The 25,816-nt window shown below is 44.6% G+C and overlaps 2 protein-coding genes across 2 annotated transcripts in view; one reads left to right on the top strand and one right to left on the bottom strand.

Moving 5' to 3' along the window:
- The window catches only part of DACH1 (dachshund family transcription factor 1), an 806,874-nt gene that overhangs the window by 771,968 nt on the left and 9,090 nt on the right, over positions 1-25,816 (bottom strand). The window lies entirely within an intron of this gene.
- KLF5 (KLF transcription factor 5) overlaps positions 23,702-25,816 on the top strand; it is a 33,077-nt gene continuing 30,962 nt past the window's right edge. The window contains exon 1 of the mRNA XM_083362343.1: positions 23,702-24,235. Coding sequence (XP_083218469.1) covers positions 24,041-24,235 — 195 coding nt within the window. The 5' untranslated portion in view covers positions 23,702-24,040. The remainder of the gene's footprint in view (positions 24,236-25,816) is intronic.

Here is a 25,816-nt window from a genome sequence, read left to right as displayed (position 1 = left end):
GGTCTGAAACACCTTGTGAGTCTTTGGGAGTAAGATAAATGTGATTCAGATGAATATAATTCTATAGAAAAGTTAAGATTTGATCTCTGTGCAAGGTCCATTTTCATTTCCCTAACTTCGTGCTGCAAGGCATGGGTGGCAAATATTTAGTTGCACATACAAGTTTTCATCCTTGAAGGCCCTCATTTAAAAGTTGCCTTTAAAACATGATTTTGTCTGTAATATTATTACTTTCAGTCCACTAAAGCCAGTTGAAACAAGTAGATAATAATGATTGATGGGGTTTTTTTTCAGGAACAACACATTTGAATGTTTCTGTCCCTGCTAAACCAATGAAGGGTCATTCTGAACAATGTGAAATCAGCTTCTAATCCTCTTTAAATGCAATTGATAAAGCAACAACAAAAGCTCAGTACATTTGAATTTGGAATGGCTGATTACAAGCATAGATCAGCACAGGAAACTTGCTGCATATCAGATGTTTTGTCAATGTTTCATAATAATTGGTTGCAGTTTAATTGCCTTCTTTGGAACACAAGAGAAGAAATGAAGTATGCATTTCTCTCTTAGGCTGGCATCTGGATTGCTACCGTGACTGTGAAGTTGCCAGCAGTCCAGCCTGAGGGATTTGTATCCATGACCAGATAAAATTTGAAGCTGATTTATTTTTTTTATCGTACACAGTTATGTCAGGACTTCTAAATTCCTCAGAGTCTTCTTCCCAATAGGTAAGCTATCCTGTTCTGAAAAGCGGAGGAATGTGTCAATAATGAGACAATGGCCCTAGATCTCTCCAGATTAAACCATGCAACTTTGTTAGCATTTAAGGTAACCCACCACCTTTCTGCACTTCCCTATTCCCCAGGGAACAAAGGAGATGACCAAACACTTTTGAGAGCCCCCTTCTCCCTCCCATCTCATGTTCTTGGCTTTATTGTTTTGAGGAGCCCATTTGCATACCTCCATCTGGCTCAGCTGATTTACATTATAAAGCCGTATGTTGATCATTGTCTCTCTATCAAAACAGTTGGAATCATCAAAGCTCAACCTCAGAAGGTACTGATACTGTAATGCATACCTAAGTCACAGCTCACTGCTACCTTTCCACTTTTTTTTAAGGTAGGGCACAAGTCCTTCTTTGGCAAAAAGAAAAGAAATGCTCCATTTGCAGAATGGGCAAAGCCAGACCTTCATTTGGAACATAGGGGCAATCTACATGGCAAGCCAGTGTGTGATTCATGGTGTTTCTCACTGTTCCTGAGAGAATCCGGCAACACAGAGCAAGCTTATGCAACAACAAACACAAATCTCCCAGTGTCTTCAGAGTGTGAGTTGTTCATTGAAAGCATTTGCAAGCCACCTTAAAGGAGCCTCCATAAAAGGAGCAACATTTGTAGAATTAACATAACTAATACCATTAAAAATAATCTCTCGGACATTGAAATTCATTTGGGAAGAAACAGGATTAGAAGCAAGCTGTGGCTCGTGCCATTAGCCACACAATCAAACATTGCAAGGCTAATTATTAACTTGCTCTAAGATCACATTAGCACTTAGAATTTGAAATCTTCTAATCTCAGGGGTTGATGCTAACAACAGATATGCAAAATATGGGATGGAGTGGTTATGAAAGCAAGAGGTGCTGAGGGACTCCTGCTTCTTCCCCTGTGTTTTAATGTCACTAGAAGATGAAAACTCTCCATCCACACAAGTGCACTCATCAATCCCCTTGTTAATGTCATTTTACCCCCCAAAAAAACCAACCCCAACCTTCCCCCTTAAAAATTGATCTTTCCATCCTCTAGAGAGGAAAGGAATGGAATTTCAGAACATAGAAATTAGAGTCTGACACGTTGGTTGGATTAAGGCAAGAGAACTGGGTTCATCAGGCTGGAGAAAGTTCTAACTTTATTCCAGAAGTCCGAAGTAAAAACTTGCCGAGGCACATCCCGCTCTTTCTATATTCCATCAAGGTGGCTTCAAACACCTCTAACCCTAACACTCTCTAAGTGTATGAAAGACATTGTAATGCTCTGTACGTGAATATACACGTTTGTCTATTTGCTGAGTGCCATCACTTAACTCCTCAATCTCTTCTTGGCCTGGCTAAACCAGTGTACATTTTTTTAAAATAGTAGAACTCCCATAACACAAAATCCTTTTGAAAACGATCAATATCACCACCAAATTTCTAATGCAAGCCCCTATCCAGGATATGGAGCCATAGCTGAGATCAAATGAGCTTACAGAATCCATTTCTTGGATCTTTAGATCATAGCAGCTTTAAATTGCTGAACTAATTTTGCACATATGACCAGAATCAAGGGTTCCAACCAGCACCGAAGGCCAGCACAGGAAGAGGGATAAAGCTGAGAATACTCAATTTAAAACCACTGTGTGTCAGAAAATAAAACAAGGGAAAATTAACCCACCTAGGATGGTTGCAATCCTGTATCCAACTATCCAGTAATGTGAATCACTGAATTCAGCAGGATTTACTTCACAGTAAACATGTAAACGTGCACTGCAGATATTGAACCCGAACTCTGAGTAGAGAGGAACCACATCATGGCAGCTGACAGAGGCTTCTGTTAGAACGATGCTTTCTGGGACAGTATTTTATTTATCCTTGTATTAGATGAGGAATTCATCCGAAATTCTTCTGGGCTGCAGCTATCACCAATTCTCCATCCCAAATTCCACCAGCAGTCTCTTGCTATGATTTTATACCTTTTTTGTTTTCCTTCCAGCAACATACTATGTGGCAGGATAAATTCATGAGAGTTAAAAGATACTCATAGGCCAAAAATCCCTATCGAAAGCATCACAGAATTAACTACCATTTAAAGATCCTGCAGGACAGACCTAAAGGGCCACCCCTAGGCATAACTACATTAAATGCAAAACAGATCAGAACATCAGCCAAGATCATCTGTTGATTTCCAGCAGCAGAAGAAACCAGCCCATTAGAGTTGGCAGCTACACATGTGTCTGACAAATGGACTGTCAGGAGAGGATTGGCCATGGCTAGGGTGCCACCAGCAAAAAGTCCCTTCAAACGTCTATCCATTCTCCAAAGAACAGCTCCGTTATATGTGATTATGATGGCTTAATAGTGGCTTGCTGACAAACCACAGTGGCCTGTGCCTAGAACATTTCTAGCCTCTTCTTCAGGGATCAAGGCAGTCAAGTCCAACCTTGGCAAACTAGGCTCCTCTTCAGCCTCAATACTCAAATTGGACTATGGCCAAGGAAAACAAATTTTGCGACAAAGGGTAGGGGACATCAAGAGACAAGCGGGCTTAGGTTTAGCTCCACTGTTTCTGGCTCTAGACTCTATTAGATACAGTATGTTGTTACACCTGCCTGTTATCTCAGCCAGTTGGAGTCAGCAAACCACCAGAAAGCTTTTTCGCTCACAAGGTGCCATGCGTTTCCACTGGCTGTCCTGTACAGCAAGTATCAAAGGACACCATTGTCTGAAAGACACTGCTCCTGTGGCTCAGGAGAGGTGGAGATCATTGGACACATACTCTTTTGATGTTCCTTCTATAGAGCTATTTGGAAAAACCATTGTTGTTGTTGTTGTTAGCTGGGAAGTCATGTCCGACCCATCGCGACCCCATGGACAACGTTCCTCCAGGCCTTCCTGTCCTCGACCATCTTCTGGAGTCCATTTAAGATCACGCCTACTGCTTCAGTGACTCCATCCAGCCACCTTGTTCTCTGTCGTCCCCTTCTTCTCTTGCCCTCCACCTTTCCCAGCATTAGGCTCTTCTCCAGTGAGTCCTTCCTTCTCGTTAGGTGGCCAAAGTATTTGAGTTTCAACTTCAGGATCTGGCCTTCTAAAGAGCAGTCAGGGTTGATCTCCTCTAGGACTGACTGGTTTGATCGCCTTGCAGTCCAAGGGACTCGCAGGAGTCTTCTCCAGCACCATAGTTCAAAACCATATCCTCCCCATAATCAATAGATACCCTGGTTGTTGGGAAAGTATTTATCTACAGTGGCTGCTTAAGGACGGGCAGGCAGTGATCACGGTGCAGGTGGCTAGATTCTGTGCAGCAGCACTGAGGATTTGCCAGAAACGTAAATAATTTTAGATCTTTTTAATAATATTTTTAATAATTAATTTCATGGCATGTTTTTATTCAGTATTAGACCATACTCAATGTATTTTTATTGTCAGGTCAGTATGACTCAATCTCTCCGAAGGTACATAGGTTTTGTTACACGGTCTGTAATACTAGACAGACGTTGGACACTCATTGACTACATCGTTAATTGTAATATACTGCTATGCCTTCTTGTGTTCGGTTCTGGTTTTTTTTTTTAATTCCATTTATATCCCGCCCTTCTCCGAAGACTCAGGGCGGCTTACAAGCTTAGCAGTAGCCTTCATTCTATGTATATGCCTGCTTATTAGGGCTTTCACACACACCCCAAGCGGCATTATTACAAAGTCAGCTTAATTGCCCCCAACAATCTGGGTCCTCATTTTACCTACCTCGGAAGGATGGAAGGCTGAGTCAACCTTGAGCCTGGTGGGACTCGAACCTGCACTAATTGCAGGCAGCTGGTGTTACTTAAGGAGGCATCAGCCCACTGCTCCACCAAGGTTTAGTTCTGTTTTATTTGAATGTTTGATTTTATGTGTTGGCCTGTGGCTGTAATAATAAACTGATTGATCGATAGCCTCATTTGGTTCAAAAGACAAGGAGAAAATGAGTCCCCAAAATTTCTTGGACCAAAGGTGACACTGTTTAGCAGAACTAAGTAAGGGCCTGTTTGAAGGACCAGGCAACTCCTGGCATTAGGCAAGTAGCAGAGATGTTTTTAGCAAACGGTTGTGTGTTTTTTTTAAAAAAAGAGAAAAAAAATACCAACATCCACTCCCTGTTTTGATAACTTTGTGCCTGTAGAGAAACAAGTTTGTTGGAAAAGCTCAAGAATTCCCTCCTCCCCTTGTTTCTTCATATCCACAAAGCAATAAAAAAAAATTTTGAGCCAAACTTTTATTTTCTTTTTGTTCGGCCGCAACAGCAGCCTGTGGATTTCAGCATTAGGCCTTGTGGGAAGGAAGCTTCTAAAAACACAAACCCATAGGGAATCACTTTGTTTTCCAGCAACTGGCGTAGCTGCTACTGCATGGTTTGGTCAATGGAAACGAATCCTTCTGGTATTCTGTGGAGTATCTAAAGACACAAAACCTTGGGAAGTCTCACCTACTGAGTATCCATCAGAAGACACAGAACAGAGGGTGAGGCTTAGGAAAGAAGGTGGGGGTGGTAGCAATAGCAATAGCACTTAGACTTATATACTGCTTCATATGCTTTACAGCCCTCTCTAAGCCGTCAGCATATTGCCTCCAACAGTCTGGGTCCTCATTTTACTGACCTCGGAAGGATGGAAGGTTGAATCAACCTTGAGCCAGTCAGGATCGAACTGCTGGCAGTCAGCAGAATTAGCCTGCAATATTGCATTCTAACTATTGCACCACCACGGCTCACTGAGGATCCTGGTCTACAAATATGCACAGTGGTAGATGGTGCTGAAGAGGGACACATTTTTTTTGAGTTGTCTATGGAGATTCTTAATCATCCAGGTCACGGTTGTCCCAAAGGTGCTTTTCCAAACCTCATTTGGCTGCAGATTCAGAAAATTGGGATTTGTGATGTGAAATCACTGCAGACACCTTGTCATTTCTTCTTCATGATTATCTGCAGAGATCTAGGACATTGTGAGCCTAAATCACTTCTAAAGCGATTTAAATTAGAAGACCGGATGCATTTTTTTAAATCACCATGGGCGAATCATATTCAGTGGCAAATTGCCATTAATATAGTTTTTTCTTTCATGAAATGTGGGTGCATTTGATAAGTTCTTAAGCTATTGCTAAATCTGCAATAGCTGCCCTTCTTGCCTCTATCATGGGCAGAAAATCAGCAGAAGGAAGAAAACGGAATATACTGGGCTTATTTTATTCGGGAAGGTTGGTTATTCTTATTAAACTGCAGAGTTTTCTAACTGCAATTGGTTAAGATATTTAAATTTAGTAGCTGGGAAAGTGAGGCTGGGCTGTACAATGAGCCAAAACACACAGTTACAGTTGATTGGTTGGAGAGTGTAGGCTCCTGTGTGAGGCAATCTGCACTGTTCTACATTTAGGCAGGAAAAATCAAATGCACAGGTATAGTATAGGTGGTACCTTGCTCGATAGTAGTAACTGTGAGAGAGACCTTGGAGTCCTAGTGGACAATCACTTAAATATGAGCCAGCAGTGTGCTGCAGCTGCCAAAAAAGCCAACACAGTGCTAGGCTGCATTAACAGGGATAGAATCAAGATCACGTGAAGTACTAATACCACTTTACAATGCCTTGGTAAGGCCACACCTGGAATACTGCATCCAGTTTTTGTCACCACGATGTAAAAAAAGATGTTGAGAGCTCTAGAAAGAGTACAGAGAAGAGCAACAATGATGATTGGGGGGCTGGAGGCTAAAACATATAGGGAACAGTTGCTGGAATTGGGTATGTGTAGTTTAACGAAGAGAAAAGTGAGGGGTGACATGATAGCAGTGTTCCAATATCTCAGGGGCTGCCACAAAGAAGAGGGAGCCAAGCTATTCTCCAAAGCACCTGAAAGCAGGACAAGAAGCAACGGATGGAAACTAGTCAAGGAGAGAAGCAACCTAGAACTAAGGAGAAACTTCCTGACAGTTAGAACAACTAACCAGTGGAACAACCTGCCTCCAGAAGCTGTGAATGCTCCAACACTGGAAGTTTTTAAGAAGAGACTGGACAGCCATTTGCCTGAAATGGTATAGGGTTTCCTGCCTGAGCAGGGGGTTGGACTAGATGACCTCCAAGGTCCCTTCCAACATCTTCTTCTTCTTCTTCTTCTTCTTCTTCTTCTTCTTCTTCTTCTTCTTCTTCTTCTTCTTCTTCTTCTTCTTCTTCTTCTTCTTCTTCTTCTTCAGGTTTAAGGTTTTAAGGTTTTATTTAATTTGTATACCGCCCTTCTCCCTAGGGACTCAGGGCGGTTCACAGGGCATATATAAATTACGATACAAAAGTTAAAATAAGATTAAACCAATGCCCAAATAAAAAAACAATAATACAATAATAAAAACAACAATTTTAAAAGCCCATATTCCCCCATCAGGCCAGAGCAGCTAATTCGAATAAGTGGGTCTTCAGGCCGCGACGGAAGGTTCGGAGGTCTGATGTCATCCGGAGCTCCACCGGCAGTTGATTCTTCTTCTTCTTCTTCTTCTTCTTCTTCTTCTTCTTCTTCTTCTTCTTCTTCTTCTTCTTCTTCTTCTTCTTCTTCTTCTTCTTCTTCTTCTTCTTCTTCTTCTTCTTCTTCTTCTATTATTATTATTATTATTATTATTATTATTATTATTATTATTATTATTATTATTATTATTATTGTGATTGGTTGCTGTGGGTGTGGAGGGGAGTTTTCTTTTTCCCCCGCCTTTTTTTTCCTGTCTGCTTTGTGATTTACCTCATGATGTAGTGATGTGCCTGACTATCTGGTCTGCTGTACATAGAGATGTAAAATATATTTATTTATGTAAAACTGCAAGTTTGTGTCAGCCTCTCTGACTCCATTTGGATACCTGCTGCGCAATTCCCTGACACAATTTCTCTCCTTGAGCTGACAGGAAGCCCGTCTCATAAATAGCAGTTTGCCATCTTTGTGGGGAAATAACAGTTGCCCTAGTTAAAGATGAGGCCCTTTCTCCTCACCCATCTCTTGGTCATTTTATTAGCCTTTAGTAAAGTTTTCCTTCCTCTGTGACTTCCTGCTTTCCCTTGTTATCTTCTGGGAGGAGGCTTTGTGGTATCCGAAGCAGACCATCCAGATTCAGCCACAGTTTTGTTCCATTTAGCATGCACCTTGTGAACTCTCACGTTTCCTCTTTCTGCTATGTATTCAAAATGGACAGTGATATATATGTACATGTATACGTATACACACACAAACACACACACATTCTTTTGAGAGCAGGCAACAGAATTTCATTTTTAATGCAGGCCAGCGTAGTCATAGTAAAAAATGACCATAAAGTTTACCTATCTTCAAACAACTTCATGTCTCTTCTTAGATTTCAGAAATGAAGCCCTAACTGCTTTTAACAAACTGCTTCCTTGCAAGAGGAGGTACTTTTAGCTCCCATAATTCATCACCAAAATAAAACTTAAAAATCTGGAAGCCTGTTCTCTCCTTGTCACCGGGACATTATCCTGCATCCAACCGAAAGAAGAAGGCCAAGAAGCTTGGTAGAAAAACAGCTCTTTCCTCACCCTGTTTTGAGTCACCTTGGCTCATTTTCACAGTGGGGGAGAGAGCAATTAGCTAATTTTAACCCTAAGGAGCTTCTGGTTTAATCAGTTTCCCTCCAGAGGAAATCCAGGGTGGTCCAGAGAAAAATGGATTTTGCAGATGGACAGGCTAGGACATTGCTCTGGGTGAGCAGATAACCTTGCACTATTCTTGTCTTTTCTGAGAAACATGCAAGCAAATTGTGTAGTAGATGGACAATGAGGCAGCTCCTAAATTTAAGCTTTAGCTTCTTCCAGGCTGGTAATCCCAGGAGATTAATGCATCTGGAATGTTGTGGGTGACACTTGGGTGCAAGGATTACTTTGAAAGTCTACAAAGGAATGGACCATGTGGCCCACAGTATCCCTTGACAAGAAAGGAAGCAGAAGGAAACCTTAGGTCAGGGGTCTCCAAACTTCTCAACTTTAAGACTGGTGGACTTCAACTCCCAGAATTCCTCAGCCAGCTTTGTTCACATAGAGCAGGGCTCTTCAAACTTGTCAACTTTTAAAGACTTGTGGACTTCGACTCCCAGAAGGCTGAGGAATTCTGGGAGTTGAAGTCCACCAGTCTTAAAGTTGACAAGTTTGGAGACCCCTGCCTTAGGTGATAGTCTGTTTCAACAAAGCAAGATGGGCCACCTTGGATGATTCCATGAAGTTCAGCAGGATGAAATTTTGATGAGATGTCAGACTACCAAAAATTTTAAAAAAAATTCTGAAGAAGACAATAGGAAATCGTGTTCACATTGCAACCAAGAAAACTTATCTGGATGTTTTAATGTCCCTCACCTGGCATCACGCTTGATCTGAAGAAAGCATGTTCGAATAAGCAGTAAAATGCAGATTAGGATAATTGCCAAGTAAATCTGATTGAGATTATTTCCCCTCTCCTTTTTAATTTACTTTATTTTACATTATATATTTTTATGTTATTTTATATTTTATTTTCTAATCTGGTCAATGTCAGTCCAGGCAGTCCTCGACTTACAACAGTTCATTTAGGTACCGTTCAAAGTTAGAAAAGCACTGGAAAAAAGCGACTTATGACTGTTTTTCACACTTATGATCATTATAGCATCCCTCCGGTCACATGATTTACATTCGGATACTTGGCAACTGACTTACATTTATGACGGTTACAGTGTCTCATGTGATCCCCTTTTGCAACCTTCCAACAAGCAAAGTCAATGAGGACACTAGATTCACTTACCAACGTTGTTACTATTTTAACAACTGCAGTGATTTACTTAACAAATGTGGCAAAAAAAGTTGTAAAACGGGGCAAAACTCACTTAACAAATTTCTCACTTAACCACATAAATTTGGGGTTGTAAGTTGAGGACTACCTTGTATTCACACGTGGGTTATTTGCTGTCCTTCTTGATCCATGTATTTCCAAACTTCAATATTTCTTCTGACAGTAGCATTTTTTTTCCCAGGCATTAAAATTCCCCCTTTGATGCTCTCTTGACCACAGCTGAATTATGTCCACCTCCTCTTTTCCCTTTCTTTAATCTTTTCCAGGAAAGGAATTCTGCTACAGGCTGATGTCCTCTTAACAGGGTTAGACCTAAACTCCCACGAAAAATACCAGTTGGGAAATTATTGGAGTTACAACCCAGAAATCTAAAGGACCGTCCCAAGCCAGACAATCCATCTGGAAGGTCAGCAGAACAGTGCATTTTCATATCAATTCGACCAAAGTTATTTATACCTCCCAAATATGGAATTCGGTTTATCCAAATCAGTGCCAAGTTCTAAATATTGGCGCGCTGTTGTAATAACTTGGAACTGAGACTGAATCATCCCACAGACTGCTTTGGAGTTGCAGAAAAGGAGGAAGAATTACGGGGGTTGCGCTCTCAAGCTCAAAACTTGAATTTACGACAGAAAATACATGGACAGACTTCTGCGAGGACACGTTTTTTTGCGAATTGTCTCTAACTGGGTCAAGTACAGTGCAAGCTGTACCTTGTTCGTTTTTATGGCTCAAGTCAGGCCAATTTTTACCTGCTGCTGAAAAGCAATATTAAGAAATGGCTTGTGTATGGGAACCACTTTCTGTTGTGCTTTTCATCACTGGCATCCAAACTAGCCGGCTTTGGATATTGCTGCAGGACAGGACAATCTACGTAAAACAAATTGATTGGCCCCAGGAGTGAAAACAAAGCATCTTTTTAAAGCGAAACTGGTCAGACCCAACTCACATGTTTGTGCAGATCACCTGTTTGCTCCTTGCAAGTTTGACGAGTCTGGAACAAAAGTGATCTGGACTGATAAGGGTGGATCACAGAACACAGAACGAAATGTCTGATCCTGGGCAGGAACAGAAGATCGATTTGTTCATCATGATCACTCAGTGCTGGAAGAGTTCAGACATACCCTTATACTGTCTGTGCGAAAACCTTTTTAAGAATGGGAAGAAAATGGAGGCCTGTGATTTTCCTTTGTAGACCATGACAGGTATCCTCTTTAAAAATTCCTAATTAAGGAGAAAAGCAACCTAGAACTTGCCTTCGGAAGTTGTGGGTGCTACATCATTGGACAACCATTTGTCTGAAATGGTGTAGGGGGGTTGGACTAGAAGACCTCTAAGGTCCCTTCCAACTCTCTTATTCAATTATTTCTGTTATTTCCTGCCCTTTCTCCTGGGGGCCCTCATCTTATGTGTGGCTTTTGCTTTGATTAAGACCATGACCTCTGACCTCATATCTTCTCTGTAAACCTGGATGTAAAAGGGGAAATCTGGAAAGATTAGGGAGGGGTGGTGGTGGTGGATAGAAACATTGTTCCTGTTACTAGGAAAAAAGAAAGTATTGTCATCTCGTGTGAGTTGACTAACTTGGAAGATGACCAAGCTACAGGTAGTCCTCGACATAACAGCAATTTATTTAATGACCATTCGACACTAAAAAAAAGTGACTTATGACCAGTTTTCACACTTACGACCATTGTAGCATCCCCGTGGTCATGTGAGCAAAATTCAGATGCTTGGCAACTGATAGATCGATAAATAGATAATCTTTATTGTCATCTTTTACTGTGGGCACAATGGCACATATCAAAAACGAAATTTAGTTGCCCGCTCTCAAAGTGAAACACATACATGACACACACTTAAAACATACTATAAACAACATATGTATAGACCCACACCCCTACATACAGTCATGGCCGAAATTGTTGGCACCCTAGAAATTTTTTCAGAAAATCAAGTATTTCTCATAGAAAAGTATTGTAGGAACACATGTTTTGCTATACACAGGTTTATTCCCTTTGTGTGTATTGGAACACAACAAAAAAAGGGAGGAAAAAAAGCAAATTGGACATAATGTCAAACAAAACTCCAAAAATGGGCCAGACAAAATTATTGGCACCCTTAACTTAATATTTGGTTGCACACCCTTTGGAAAAAATAACTGAAATCAGTCGCTTCCTATAACCATCAATAAGCTTCTTACACCTCTCACCCGGAAGTTTGGACCACTCTTCCTTTGCAAACTGCTCCAGGTCTCTCTTATTGGAAGGGTACCTTTTCCCAACATCAATTTTAAGATCTCTCCACAGGTGTTCAATGGGATTCAGATCTGGACTCATTGCTGGCCACTTCAGAACTCTCCAGCGCTTTCTTGCCATCCATTTCTGGGTGCTTTTTGATGTATGTTTGGGGTCATTGTCCTGCTGGAAGACCCAAGATCTCGGACGCAAACCCAGCTTTCTGACACTGGGCTCTACAGTGCGACCCAAAATCCTTTGGTAATCCTCAGATTTCATGATGCCTTGCACACATTCAAGGCACCCAGTGCCAGAGGCAGCAAAACAACCCCAAAACATAATTGAACCTCCACCACATTTCACTGTAGGTACTGTGTTCTTTTCTTTGTAGGCCTCATTTCGTTTTCGGTAAACAGTAGAATGATGTGCTTTACCAAAAAGCTCTATCTTGGACTCATCTGTCCACAAGACGTTTTCCCAGAAGGATTTTGGCTTACTCAAGTACATTTTGGCAAACTGTAATCTTGCTTTTTTATGTCTCTGTGTCAGCAGTGGGGTCCTCCTGGGTCTCCTGCCATAGCGTTTCATGTCATTTAAATGTTGACGGATAGTTCGCACCGACACTGATGCTCCCTGAGCCTGCAGGACAGCTTGTATTTCTTTGGAACTTGTTTGGGGCTGCTTATCCACCATCAGGACTATCCTGCATTGCAACCTTTCATCAATTTTTCTCTTCTGTCCACGACCAGGGAGATTCGCTACAGTGACATGGGTTGCAAACTTCTTGATAATGTTGCGCACTGTGGACAAAGGCAAATCTAGATCTCTGGAGATGGACTTGTAACCTTGAGATTGTTGATATTTGTCCACAATTTTGGTTCTCAAAATCCTCAGACAGTTCTCTTCTCCTCTTTCTGTTGTCCATTCTTCGTGTGGCACACACAGACACACAATGCAAAGACTAAGTGAACTTCTCTCCTTTTTATCTGCTTTCAGGTGTGATTTTTATATTGCCCACACCTTTTACTTGCCCCAGGTGAGTTTAAAGGAGCATCACATGCTTGAAACAATCTTATTTATCCACAATTTTGAAAGGGTGCCAATAATTTTGTCCGGCCCATTTTTGGAGTTTTGTTTGACATTATGTCCAATTTGCTTTTTTTCCTCCCTTTTTTGTTGTGTTCCAATACACACAAAGGGAATAAACCTGTGTATAGCAAAACATGTGTTCCTGCAATACTTTTCTGTGAGAAATACTTGATTTTCTGGAAAAATTTCTAGGGTGCCAACAATTTCGGCCATGACTGTATACATAACAGTACTGTCCATCTTGAATATATATAACGGAAGGCGGAAGCTTGAGAGTTCACAAGGTTAATGCTGTATGGAATGAAACTATGGCTGAATCTGGATGTTCTGCTACGGATACCACGGAGCCCCCTCCTCCCAGAAGGGCACAAGGAAAACTGGCTCATATTGAAGATGGCTGCTGTGTCTTGGGGTCATGTGGTCACCTTTTGTGATCACCTTCTGCCCAGCAAAGTCAATGGGGAAGCCAGAATCACTTTACAACCTGTTACTAAGTTAGCAACTGCATCCGATTCATTTAACCACTGTGGCTCAAGGAAGGTGGTAAAATGGAGCAAAACTCACTTAACAACTTTCTCATTTAGCAACACAAATTTTCAGCTCAACTGTAGTCATAAGTTGAAGGCTACCTGTATTGAGTTGTTTCTTAAAAAGTAGGCAGCAGAGATTTTTGTTTTCGGCCTCTCCGAACTGTATGAATTGGCACTGAAATGTCAAAAGAAGCTCAGGATGAGAAATGATCGAGAAAGGGAATGTTGAGTCAAAAGCCCCAAATTTAGTGAATCCTGATAGGGGTTGAGCTTGTGGAGGCAGGCCATACAATGGTCCCGAATTTTAGCAGATAACTTTAAAAACATTGTTCCCGCCACTCTCTGGGGCAGCAGAACAAAATGCCACTTCTGCATGGAAGAAAGGATATAAAATAAAAGCTGCCAAGCTTGTACAAGTAATCCTTAACTTGCAACATTTTACTTAATGACTGTTCAAAATTACAATGCCCCTGAAAAAAGTGACTTATGACCCTTTTTCACAGTTATCACTGTTGCGGGATCCCCATGTTCATGTGATCAAAATTCAGACTGCTGTCAACTGACTCATATTTATGATGGTGGCAGTGTCCCAAGGGCAACGTGATCACCTTTTACGACCCTCTGACAAGCAAAGTTGTTGTCGATGATGATGATGATGATGATGATAATTTATTTATTTATTTATTTATATTCTATTTATATCCCACCCTTCTCCGAAGACTCAGGGCGGCTTACAAGCTTAGCAGTAGCCTTCATTCTATGTATACGCCTGCTTATTAGGGCTTTCACACACACCCCAAGCGGCATTATTACAAAGTCAGCTTATTGCCCCCAACAATCTGGGTCCTCATTTTACCTACCTCGGAAGGATGGAAGGCTGAGTCAACCTTGAGCCTGGTGGGACTCGAACCTGCACTAATTGCAGGCAGCTGGTGTTACTTAAGGAGGCATTAGCCCACTGCTCCACCAATAATAATAATAATAATAATAATAATAATAATAATAATAATAATAACAACAACAACAACAACAACAACAACAACAGAATTGGAAGGGACCTTGGAGGTCTTCTAGTTCAAAACCCTGCTCAGACAAGAAACCCTATAACATTTCAGGCAAATGGCTGTGCAGTCTCTTCTTAAAGACTTCCATCGTTGGAGCATTCACAACTTCTGGAGGAGGGTTGTTCCACTAATTAATTGTTTTAAGTGTCAGGAAATTTCTCCTTAGTTCTAGGCTGCTTATCTCTTTGATTAGTTTCCATCTATTGCTTCTTTTCCTGCTTTCAGGTGCTTTGGAGAATAGCTTGACTCAGTGGTGGGATTCAAATATGTGAACAACCAGTTCTCTGTGTGGATGCCACTTCCCGAAGTCCATTTTAGGCCTGGGCAACAAAAAATTAGCTACCGGTTCTGCCGAACTGGTGCAAACTGGCTGAATCCCACCAGTGGCTTGACTCTCTCTTCTTTGTGGCAGCCCGAAATATTGGAAGACTGCTATCATGTCACCTCTTGTCCTTCTTTTCATTAAACTAGAGATACCCAATTCCAGCAACCGTTCTTTGTATGTTTTAGCTTCCAGGCCCCTAGTCATCTTTGTTGCTCTTCTCTATACTTTTTCTAGAGTTTCAACAACTTTTTTTACATCGTGGTGACCAAAACTGGAGGCAGTACTCCAAGTGTGGCCTTACCAAGGTGTTATAAAGTGGTATTAACACTTCGCATGATCTTGATTTTATCCCTCTGTTAATGCAGCCTAGCACCGTGTTGACTTTGTTGGCAGCTGCAGCACACTGCTGGCTCATATTTAAGTGATTGTCTACTAGGATTCCGAGATCCCTCTCATAGTTAGTACTATTGAACACGGTACCATCTATACTGTACCAATGCATTTGGGGTTTTTTTGCCTAAATGTAGAACCTTACTTTTTTCACCACTGAATTTCATTTTGTTAGATAGCGCCCAGTGTTCAAGTCTGTCAAGATCCTTCTGCATATTAAGCTTATCTTCTGGAATGTTGGCTATTCCTACCAGCTTGGTGTTGTCTGCAAATTTGATGAGTTCCCTATCTATCCCCTCACCCAAATCATTGATGAAGATGTTGAAGAGCACTGGGCCCAGAACAGAGCCCTGGGGCACCCCACTACACACTTCCCTCCATGTAGATGAGGTTCCATTGAGGACTACGCGCTGAGTATGTCCGGTCAGCCAGCTACGAATCCATCTGGTGGTGATGCTGTCTAACCCACATTTTTCTACTAGGCTGTGATCTACTACCTTACTGAAGTCAAGTAAATTATATACACAGGATTCCTCTGGTCCACTAATTTTGTCACTTGGTCAAAGAATGCAATAAGATTTTTCTGGCATGATCTGTTTTAACAAAGCCATATTGGCTTTTGGTTATGACTTTGTTTGCCTCTAGGTGTTGGCTGATTCCTTGCTTGATTATCTTTTCCAGAATCTTCCCAGGTATCGAGGTCAGGCTGAAACTACATCAGCTCTTTTCCAGTCCTCTGGTAGTTCCCCAGTGCTCCAGGATCTTTGAAAGATACAGTTAAGTAGTTCTGAGATCACATCTGCCAGTTCCTTCAGAATCCTGGGGTGTAGTCCATCTGGTCCTGGAGATTTGAACTCGTCTAGAGTGGGTAGGTGCTCACTTACCATTCTCTTGCCTATTTTGTGTTTCTAATCTGTTTTTTACAGTACTGTTTTTGATAGGTTGGACTGATTTCCCCCCCTTTGTGTAAATACAGATATCAAAAAAGGAGTTAAATAGTTCTGCTTTCTCACTGTTGCTTGTTACCTTGCCACTTTCTCCCACTAATGGGTTAATCATTTCCTTAAGTTTTTTCTTGTTTTTTACATGTTGAAAGAAGCTTTTTTGTTGTTGTTGTTATTTTTGCCTTTCGTCGCAAGCTTTAGTTCATTTTGAGCCTTCGCTTTCCTCACTTCATCTTTGCAGGCTTGGGCAATTTGTTGATCTTCCGATACTCCCATGTAACACCTCTACTCCGCGAGCTGCATTGGCTTCCGGTTGCCCTCCGGGTGAGATTCAAGGTGCTGGTGATGACCTATAAAGCCCTAAATGGCATGTGTCCGGTTTACTTACGGGAGCACCTGCTGCCGGCATCAACTTCCCGTCGTCCAGTGCACTCCCACAGAGAGGGCCTCCTCAGGGTGCCGTCGGTCAGAGAGTGTCGGCTGGCGGCCCCCAGGGGGAGGGCGTTCTCTGTGGGCACGCCAGACCTTTGGAACCGTTTACCGGTTGAGCTCCGGACGGCTCCTGACCTTCGCTCCTTCCGCTGTGATCTAAAAACTTATTTATTTGAATCAGCTGGCCTGGTCTGATGGGTTTGGGAATTTTAATATTAATTTTATTTAATTTTATTGTAATTGGGCTTAATATTTAATTCTATCTTAACTTTTGTATACTGTATTTTTTATTGTATTTATTGCCCTGTACACCGCCCTGAGTCCTTCGGGAGAAGGGCGGTATAGAAATTAAACTATTATTATTATTATTATTATTATTATTATTATTATTATTATTATTATTATTATTATTATTATTATTATTATTATATTCTTACTTACTTATATGCCTCTCTTTCCACTTTTTATACTTGTCCTTTTTGTCTTTCAATTTATCAGAGAGTTCTTTATGCAGCCAGATTCACTTAACAACAGTGTTACTAACTTAACAACTGCGGTGATTCATTTAATACCTGTGGCAAGAAATGTTGTAAAATGTGGTGAAATTCACTTAACCAATATTTCACTTAGCAATAAAAATTTGGAGCTCAATTGTGGTCGTAAGTTGATGATGAACAGTGAGGACAATTAACCAGTGGAACAGCTTGCATCCAGAAATCGTGGACATTCCATCACTGGAGATTTTTAAGAAGAGACTGGACAGACACTTGTCTGAAATGTTATAGGTTCTCCTGCTCAAGCAGGGGGCTGCACTAGAAGACCACCAAGGTCCCTTCTAGATTCTATTCTATTCTATTCTATTCTATTCTATTCTATTCTATTCTATTCTATTCTATTCTATTCTATTCTATTCTATTCTAAATTCTTCTATTCTATTCTATTCTATTCTATTCTATTCTATTCTATTCTATTCTATTCTATTCTATTCTATTCTAATTCTTCCTATATTCTATTCTATTCTATTCTGTTCTGTTCTGTTCTATTCTATTCTAATTCTTCCTATATTCTATTCTATTCTATTCTATTCTATTCTATTCTATTCTATTCTATTCTATTCTATTCTATTCTATTCATTCTTCCTATATTCTATTCTATTCTATTCTATTCTATTCTAATTCTTCCTCTATTCTATTCTATTCTATTCTATTCTATTCTATTCTATTCTATTCTATTCTATTCTATTCTATTCTATTCTATTCTTCCTATTCTATTCTATTCTTCCTATTCTATTCTATTCTATTCTATTCTATTCTATTCTATTCTATTCTATTCTATTCTATTCTAATTCTTCCTATATTCTATTCTATTCTATTCTATTCTATTCTATTCTATTCTATTCTATTCTATTCTATTCTATTCTATTCTTCCTATATTCTATTCTATTCTATTCTATTCTATTCTATTCTATTCTATTCTATTCTATTCTATTCTATTCTATTCTATTCTATTCTATTCTATTCTAATTCTTCCTATATTCTATTCTATTCTATTCTATTCTATTCTATTCTATTCTATTCTATTCTATTCTATTCTATTCTATTCTATTCTATTCTATTCTATTCTATTCGTCTACCCAGGAATAGGGGTGACCTCACTTGGAACAGTGTCTCGTTCCACTTCAAAGAGGATATTCTGGAGCAGGGAAAGATCAAGGAGAAAGCAATAGATGCTGGGTGGTTCTGCACTCAGGAAAAAAAAACTGAATAAGGAATACAAAGCCAGCTCTTAAATTATGGCTGCAAGAAGGAATTGACAGCGAGGGTTTTAGCATACTACCATCCCTGTGACTGAGAGATAGAAATTTGGCGCACAGATGTGAAATGGATTCAGTTCAAATCTCCCTAGACAGGAACCAGACATACAGCACCCTTGGAGGTAAACACTTGTTAGGGAAAGCATGTGCATGAGGAGGTCTGCAAGCTTTCAAATCAAAGTTAGCTTGCTATTTGGTTCTGCTTCTCCGTCTCTCCAGTCGCCTTCAAACAGTTCAACTTTCGCCGCAAAGAACTGACAAAGCGAAATTTACTTTTGTGTTGGCCTGAAGTCCCTTTTGGACTTTTCAATGCCTGTGATCGGTGAGTGACTCTCCCAGTGGTGCTGTCTTACAAAGGTTGCTCCAGAGCACATCTGTATCCCTACCAATTTTCGTAATCTCTTTGGAACATTTTTTTTGCTCCCCTGTTTCCATTCTCCTCCACAAGTGTTCAGTACTAGGGCCATCCAATAATTGATTTCGCAAAAGGGAGTTATTCATATTTCACTCTTTTGGATCCAAGATGTTCAATAGGGTTAAATCATCTCTGTAGAAGAACATAAATGTGTCAATTGAAGTTCAAAATGTTGGATTGGGTGGGCTGTTTTGTTCCTAGCCTGACCAAATACTGATATATTCTTTTTAAAAAAACCTGGTATTGGAGATCTACATATTAATTTAAATCTTCAGGCAGGTTTCCAAGCACTCAGTATGGATGTTTTTAAAATGTTGACACACAATATTAGAAAATATTACTTGAAAAGTCCTTAATAGACAAAAATTCTTCTGTGGTTCCTTATTTCACCATCTTCTAAAGTTGCCTGTTATTATTCAAGTATAAGGAGGGACTCCAGTAAGAAAAAATCCAAATCACCCAATATAGGTAGTCCTCAATTGATGACCACAATCGACCCTAAAATTTCTGTTGGTATAGTGAGAGAGTTAAGTGACTTTTGCCCCATTTTGTGCCCTCCCTTGCCACAGCTGTTAAGTGAATCACTGCAGTTGTTAAGTCAGTAATCCAGTTGTTAAGTGAATCTAGTTTTCCCCATTGACTTTGCTTGCCCAAAGGACGCAAAAAGTGGTCACGTGACCATGGGACACTGCAACCATCAGACCTATGAACCAATTGCCAAGCATCTGAATTTTGACCATGGGGATGCTACAATGGGCACAACTCATCATAAGTCACTTTTCCAGTGCTGCCGTAACTTTGAACAGACACTAAATGAATGGACTGCCTGTATAGATTTGGCATCTTGGTGTCACTCTCTAGTATCGCCGTGATCTTAGGCCTCCTTGGAACAATTATTGATGCCTTCCTCTAGCAAGGATGTATCCTGCGTTCTCTGTTGATTGCAAATATCACAGGGCAATGTGGCAATGCACCACCTTTGGAAGTCTTTGCCCAACCCTATTAATCCAGGGGTCCCCAGCCCCAGTCTGTGGACTGGAACCGGGCCTGGCATGCCAGCAACTGGTCCGCACAAACAAGCAAAGCCCTATCCATGGGATGCAGGCAGCACAGAAAAACACACCCCCTCCAGTTCTTGGAAAAACCTTTCTCCACAGAACCGGTCCTTGGTGCCCAAAAGGTTGGGGACTTCTGTATTAATCAATTATTTTAAACTGAGCAGTTTTAATTTACTGATCCAGTAAATTAAAATTTCCTGGATCAGTAAATAAAAAAAAAAGATCAGGCAACAGGCTTTTGGCTATGTTCTCCCTCAGTTTTCATATTTCCTCTATGTCATTTATGTTCTACTTCATATACCTTGAGAATCCCTTTGGGCAGAAACATTCAATAATATATACCAGAATGATGGAATTGAAGGGAAACTCATCAAATTTCCAGATGACACCAAACTGGCAGGAGTAGCCAACACCCCAGAAAACAAACTCAGGATCCAAAAAGATCTTAACAAAATTGAATTATGGGCCCTATCCAACAAAATGAGTTTCAGTGTCAAGAAAGGCAAAGTTTTACATTTAGACAGGAAAAATCAAAGGTACAAGTACAGATTAGGTGAGACCTGGCTTAAAATCAGTAATTGTGAGAGGGACCTTGGAGTCCTAGTGGACGATCACTTGACTATGAGCCAGCAGTGTGCAGCAGGAGCCAAAAATGGTAATACAATCCTGGGTTGTATAAACAGAGGCATAGAATCAAGATCACGCGAAGTATTAGTACCGCTTTACAAACCCTAGTAAGACCCCACCTGGAATACTGCAGCCAATTTGGGTCACCATATCACAAAAAAAATGTTGAGAGTTTGGAAAAAAAATTAGAGAAGAGCAACTAAGATTATCAAAGGCCTGGAGACTAAAACATACAACGAACAGCTGCAGGACCTGGGTTTAGCTAGTCTAAAGAAAAGAAGAAATAGTATTCTAGTATTTGAGGGGCTGCCACAAAGAAGAGGAGGTCAAATTATTCACCAAAGCACCAGAGGGCAGGACAAGAAACAATGGTTGGAAACTGATCAAAGAGAGAAGCAACCTGGAATTAAGGAGAAACTTCCTGACAGTGAGGACAATTATCCAGTGGAACAGCTTGCCTCGAGAAATCATGGGCTCTCTATCAGAGAGAGAGAGGGGGGGCGGAAGAGAGAAAGAACATCTTAAAAGTTTCCATGGTTCAGTTTCTCAAGGAAGAAAGTTCAAAGCCAGACAACATGGCCAGAGGAGACTATCAGGATGCTGAGTTGCATCTCTCCAGGGCCTTTGCAGGAACAACAGAGGACATTAGCATCATAAAGCAAGCTGTTAAATTAGCATAACAAACCCCTAATAATTAATTACTGCTAGTGCAGTTCAGCTCTGTATAGGAGAGACAAGAGACTAAATTTTAAGGGCTCATTTTGGCTAGAAATAGGCTGCCAGCTCAAGGTCAGATGATGCAGCTTCTCTGGTCCAGGGAAAAACTCCCTCAAATGGTTTTGGGTTGGACTTTTGCCCTTTTGCTTTCTTGCTTGCCTTAATCATGGCTTATTGAACGTCCAGTGTCCTGACTAGGTTTAAGCTTAAATCTGTTCTCCCACCGATGGACGTTCTTGCATTCCTTGCATTTGGAGGCTGAACATGTTGCTGGCTTCTCCCTCGATTGGTCAGTGTATTGACTTGATGGTGAACTCTGTAACAGAATAACAATAACTTTGGCAAAGCTGGTCCCTCTTGGATCAGAGACTCCTTGGAATGAAAAGCCAGCCTAGATGGAATACACGTTATTCTCTTTTAATACTAGGGAGCTGCCATTTATACACCCATTTTGAAAGGGGCTTTTGATACACCAGCTGCCTGCAATTAGTGCAGGTTCGCATCCCACCAGGCTCAAGGTTGACTCAGCCTTCCATCCTTCCGAGGTAGGTAAAATGAGGACCCAGATTGTTGGGGACAATAAGCTGACTTTGTAATAATGCCGCTTGGGGGTGTGTGTGAAAGCCCTAATAAGCAGGCATATACATAGAATGAAGGCTACTGCTAAGCTTGTAAGCCGCCCTGAGTCTTCGGAGAAGGGCGGGATATAAATGGAATTTTTTTAAAAAAAGCGTGATTATGACTTTCGACTCTGCGTTAGGGTTTTTGCATCGGTAGCCGTCCCGTCCCGCTTTTGAGAAGCATTGCAGCAAAATAATCAAAAACAAGAAAGCAACGCAATCGTATCGCATTATTTTGCGGCGGGGAGGGGAATAAACCCACACGGCAAAACACCCGCTGGCTGGCTTCTCAAGACTGCAAGGATGCAAGAAGTTGCTGCTAAGAAGGTCACGAAACGCGGCTGGCCGGCCACAAGGTTTGCAAGGCTGGCTTGTTCCGTGTGTGTGTGTGTGTGTGTGTATCGATCGTGCTAAGCACTTCGCGGGCTCCCAACAGCTCCGGCAGAGCGCAGGATTGCGATCCCGGGAGCCCGAAGTGTCTCTCTGGGGTGGGGAGAAAAGCCAGCAGCCTCCCTCTGGGCTTCCTTAAAGCAGTTTTCCAGCGGGCTGAACTCTACTTCGAGGACCTGGGGCGCGCCGTTTCTTTCGGATCTGGCCTCCGCTACGGCAAGATCAGGGCGCGAAGCCTCCGGGAAACCCTCCGAGCCCGGGCCGGGAGCTTCCTCTCCGCCTCCCCCAAGGCCTAGGGGGGGGGGATCCCGCAGGCCAAGCATCCCAGGCCGCCGCCTGCTCTCTCGCTTGGCACGGCTCCCGGCCGCCCAGAGCGCAGGAGGAGACGGCAACCCCCAGCCCGAGGGACCCCAGCTGAGCGCTTGTGTGTGTGTGTGTGTGTGTGTGTGTGTGTGTGTGTGTGTGTAAAGCTTCCGAGGCCCAAGGGCGGCCCGCAGGAGGAGACGGCAACCCCCAGCCCGAGGGACCCCAGCTGAGCGCTTGTGTGTGTGTGTGTGTGTGTGTGTGTGTGTGTGTGTGTGTGAGAAAGCTTCCGAGGCCCAAGGGCGGCCCGCAGGAGGAGACGGCAACCCCCAGCCCGAGGGACCCCAGCTGACCGTGTGTGTGTGTGTGTGTTTGTGTGTGTGTTTGTGTGTGTGAAAGCTTCCGAGGCCCAAGGGCGGCCCGCAGGAGGAGACGGCAACCCCCAGGCCGAGGGACCCCGGCTGAGCGCTTGTGTGTGTGTGTGTGTGTGTGTGTGTGTGTGTGTGTGTGTGTGTGAGAGAAAGCTTCCGAGGCCCAAGGGCGGCCCGCAGGAGGAGACGGCAACCCCCAGCCCGAGGGACCCCAGCTGACCGTGTGTGTGTGTGTGTGTGTGTGTGTGTGTGTGTGTGTGTAAAGCTTCCGAGGCCCAAGGGCGGCCCGCAGGAGGAGACGGCAACCCCCAGCCCGAGGGATCCCAGCTGACCGTGTGTGTGTGTGTGTGTGTGTGGAAAGCTTCCGAGGCCCAAAGGCGGCCCGGGACGGAAGGCAAAGCGGAAGGCCAACCGGCGGGGACCCAGCGCTCTCCTTCCCGCAGCCTGGCAGCGCCCGGCTCTCTGCCCACCTACCCACCCCCCAACCCCCGCGGAAGGTGGGCCTCGGCGCTGCTGCCTCCCAGCGGCCCGCCCTGCCCGATCCCGCTTCTCCCAGCCGAGGGCGGCCCGGCAGGCGGAGAAGGCGGCCCGCTGGCCCGAAGGGAGGAGCCGCTGCCCAGCACTGCGGGGAGGAGGGGTAGGAGGGTGGGCTCGCCTGGCAAGAGAGGGCGCTCTCGGGCCCGCCAGCCAGCCCCTACCCACCCCCCCACCCCCAACCCCCAGGATACGGGGGAGGAGGTGGGGGTGGGTGGGTAGGTGGGCTCGCCTGGCAAGAGAGGGCGCTCTCGGACCCGCCAGCCAGCCAGCCAGCCCCTACCCACCCCCCCCACCCCCAACCCCCAGGATACGGGGCAGGGCGGCGTCGGGCGAGGCGGGGCGCCGGGCGGTCCGCCTTCTTGGGTGGAGGCGCTGAAATAGAGGCGGGCGGACACGCGCCCCGGGTCCGCCAGGAGGGAGGGAGGGCTCGGCCAGGTAGAGGAGCCCGATGCGCGGCGGCGGCGGCAGCCAAGGCAGCAGCAGCAGCACCAGGAGGAGGAGGAGGAGGCGGCGGCAGAGGAGGAGGAGGGTGTGAGCCGCGCAGGGCGGGCCAGGCGCCTTCTTCCCGCAGAGCTGCCGCTGCCCGATGGCTACCCGGGTGTTGAGCATGAGCGCTCGCCTGGGGCCCGAGGAGCCCGTCTTCACGCAGCTCAAGCCGGTGTTGGGAGGCCGGGAAGGGCCGATCTTCGCCCCGCCGGCTCCAGAAGAGCTCAAGCCGCCGCCACCGGCTCCTCAGCAGCCGCCCAGCGCTGCCCGGATGCCCGGCGAGGAGATGGTACAGGTGAGCGAAGCGCCCGCCCGCGCGTGGGGACTGGAGGCGGCGGCGGCGGCTCTTGGACAGACTTCCCCGGGGCATGGGCAAAGGGCGGGTGGCGGCCCCCGGCCGCTGGGCTGCTTGGGTGTGTCCTGGCCTCGGCCGAGCTCGGGCTGGCTGGTGCTGGGTGGGGCAGGCAGGCAGGCAGGCGGGCGAGCGGAAAGGAAAGTGAAGGGAAGGAGAGGGAAGGGAAGGGAAAGGCAGGTTAGGGAAGGGAGGGAAGGGAAGGGAAGGAAAGGAAAGGAGAGGGAAGGGAAGGGAAGGAGAGGGAAGGAAAAGAAAGGGAAGGGAAGGAAAGGAAAGGAGAGGGAAGGAAAAGAAAGGGAAGGGAAGGAAAGGGAAGGAGAGGGAAGGCAAGGGAAGGGAAGGCAAGGGAAGGAAAGGAAAGGAAAGGAGAGGGAAGGAAAAGAAAGGGAAGGGAAGGAAAAGAAAGGGAAGGGAAGGAAAGGGAAGGGAAAGGAAGGAAAGGAGAGGGAAGGGAAGGAAAGGGAAGGAGAGGGAAGGGAAGGGAAGGAGAGGGAAGGAAAAGAAAGGGAAGGGAAGGGAAGGGAAGGAGAGGGAAGGAAAGGAAAGGGAAGGAAAGGGAAGGAAAGGGAAGGGAAGGGAAGGGAAGGAAAGGAAAGGAAAGAAGGAAAGGAAAAGTGCTGGTGGCCCCATCGGAGCGCCCCGGTCTTCCGCGGATTACACGGGGCTCGGTCCGTTTTCCACGGGCCTGTCCCGATAAGGGCTCTGCGGGGGCCTCACCCGCTTGGCCAGCCGCTGTGCCGGCCGCTCTTTCCGAGGATAGCCGGACGGGGATTTCCGTCTGCCCCCCCCCCACCACCTCCCCCCCCCCAAAGTCCCAGCCGCTTTCGGACCTGCGGGCACCTTTCCAGCGCGGCCGGGCGCTCCGCGGCTCCTCTTTCCGCACGTGGCCGTCCGCGCGGGGGAGCGGGCGGGCGGGCGGGCCGGGTTTCCCCTCGGCCCGGGGCCGGGTGCCTGCGTTGGCTTCCCCGGCTCGCTGCCCCTCCCTGCGGCGGGCGCGGGCGGGGAGAAGCGGCAGCTGCCACCTTGTGCCCGGCTCTGGCTAAGCCAGGCGGAGCGGCCCCGCGCTCGCCCACGCAGTCATTTTAGACGGGCCCCGGAGGGGGGGGGGCAGCGCTCGGGCGGCTGCCCTTTTTGGAAGAGGATTCCCCCCCCCCCGGCCAACCCAACAGCTGGCGAGGCTAAAGTGGGAAAGACGCAGAGCCGCCCGGGACGCCGGCTCCGCTCCCACTCGGGGCGCCCGTGGGGAAAGCTTCCCTCGGCTTTGGTTTTTTTTTTTTTTTGTGGGCAACCGGCCTCTCAAACGGTTGTGGATGAACGAACGGATGGAAAAGTCGCTGGGTCCCTAAAGCTGGGAAGAAGCGAAGAGGTGCTGGCTTGCCCGCGAGTTTTGTTGGACACCGCCCCCCCCCCCGCCGCCCCTATGAAGGTATAGGGAGAATCCCGGCTCAGGGAGGGCCGGAGACTTTCTTCTTCTCTCCCCTCCCCTACTCCCCCCCCCGTCCTCCCCAACAACAACAGCTC

The sequence above is a fragment of the Vipera ursinii genome, assembly GCF_947247035.1.
Source record: "Vipera ursinii genome assembly, chromosome: 4".
Taxonomy (NCBI): domain Eukaryota; kingdom Metazoa; phylum Chordata; class Lepidosauria; order Squamata; family Viperidae; genus Vipera; species Vipera ursinii.
This window is presented reverse-complemented; position numbering and strand designations above follow the sequence as displayed.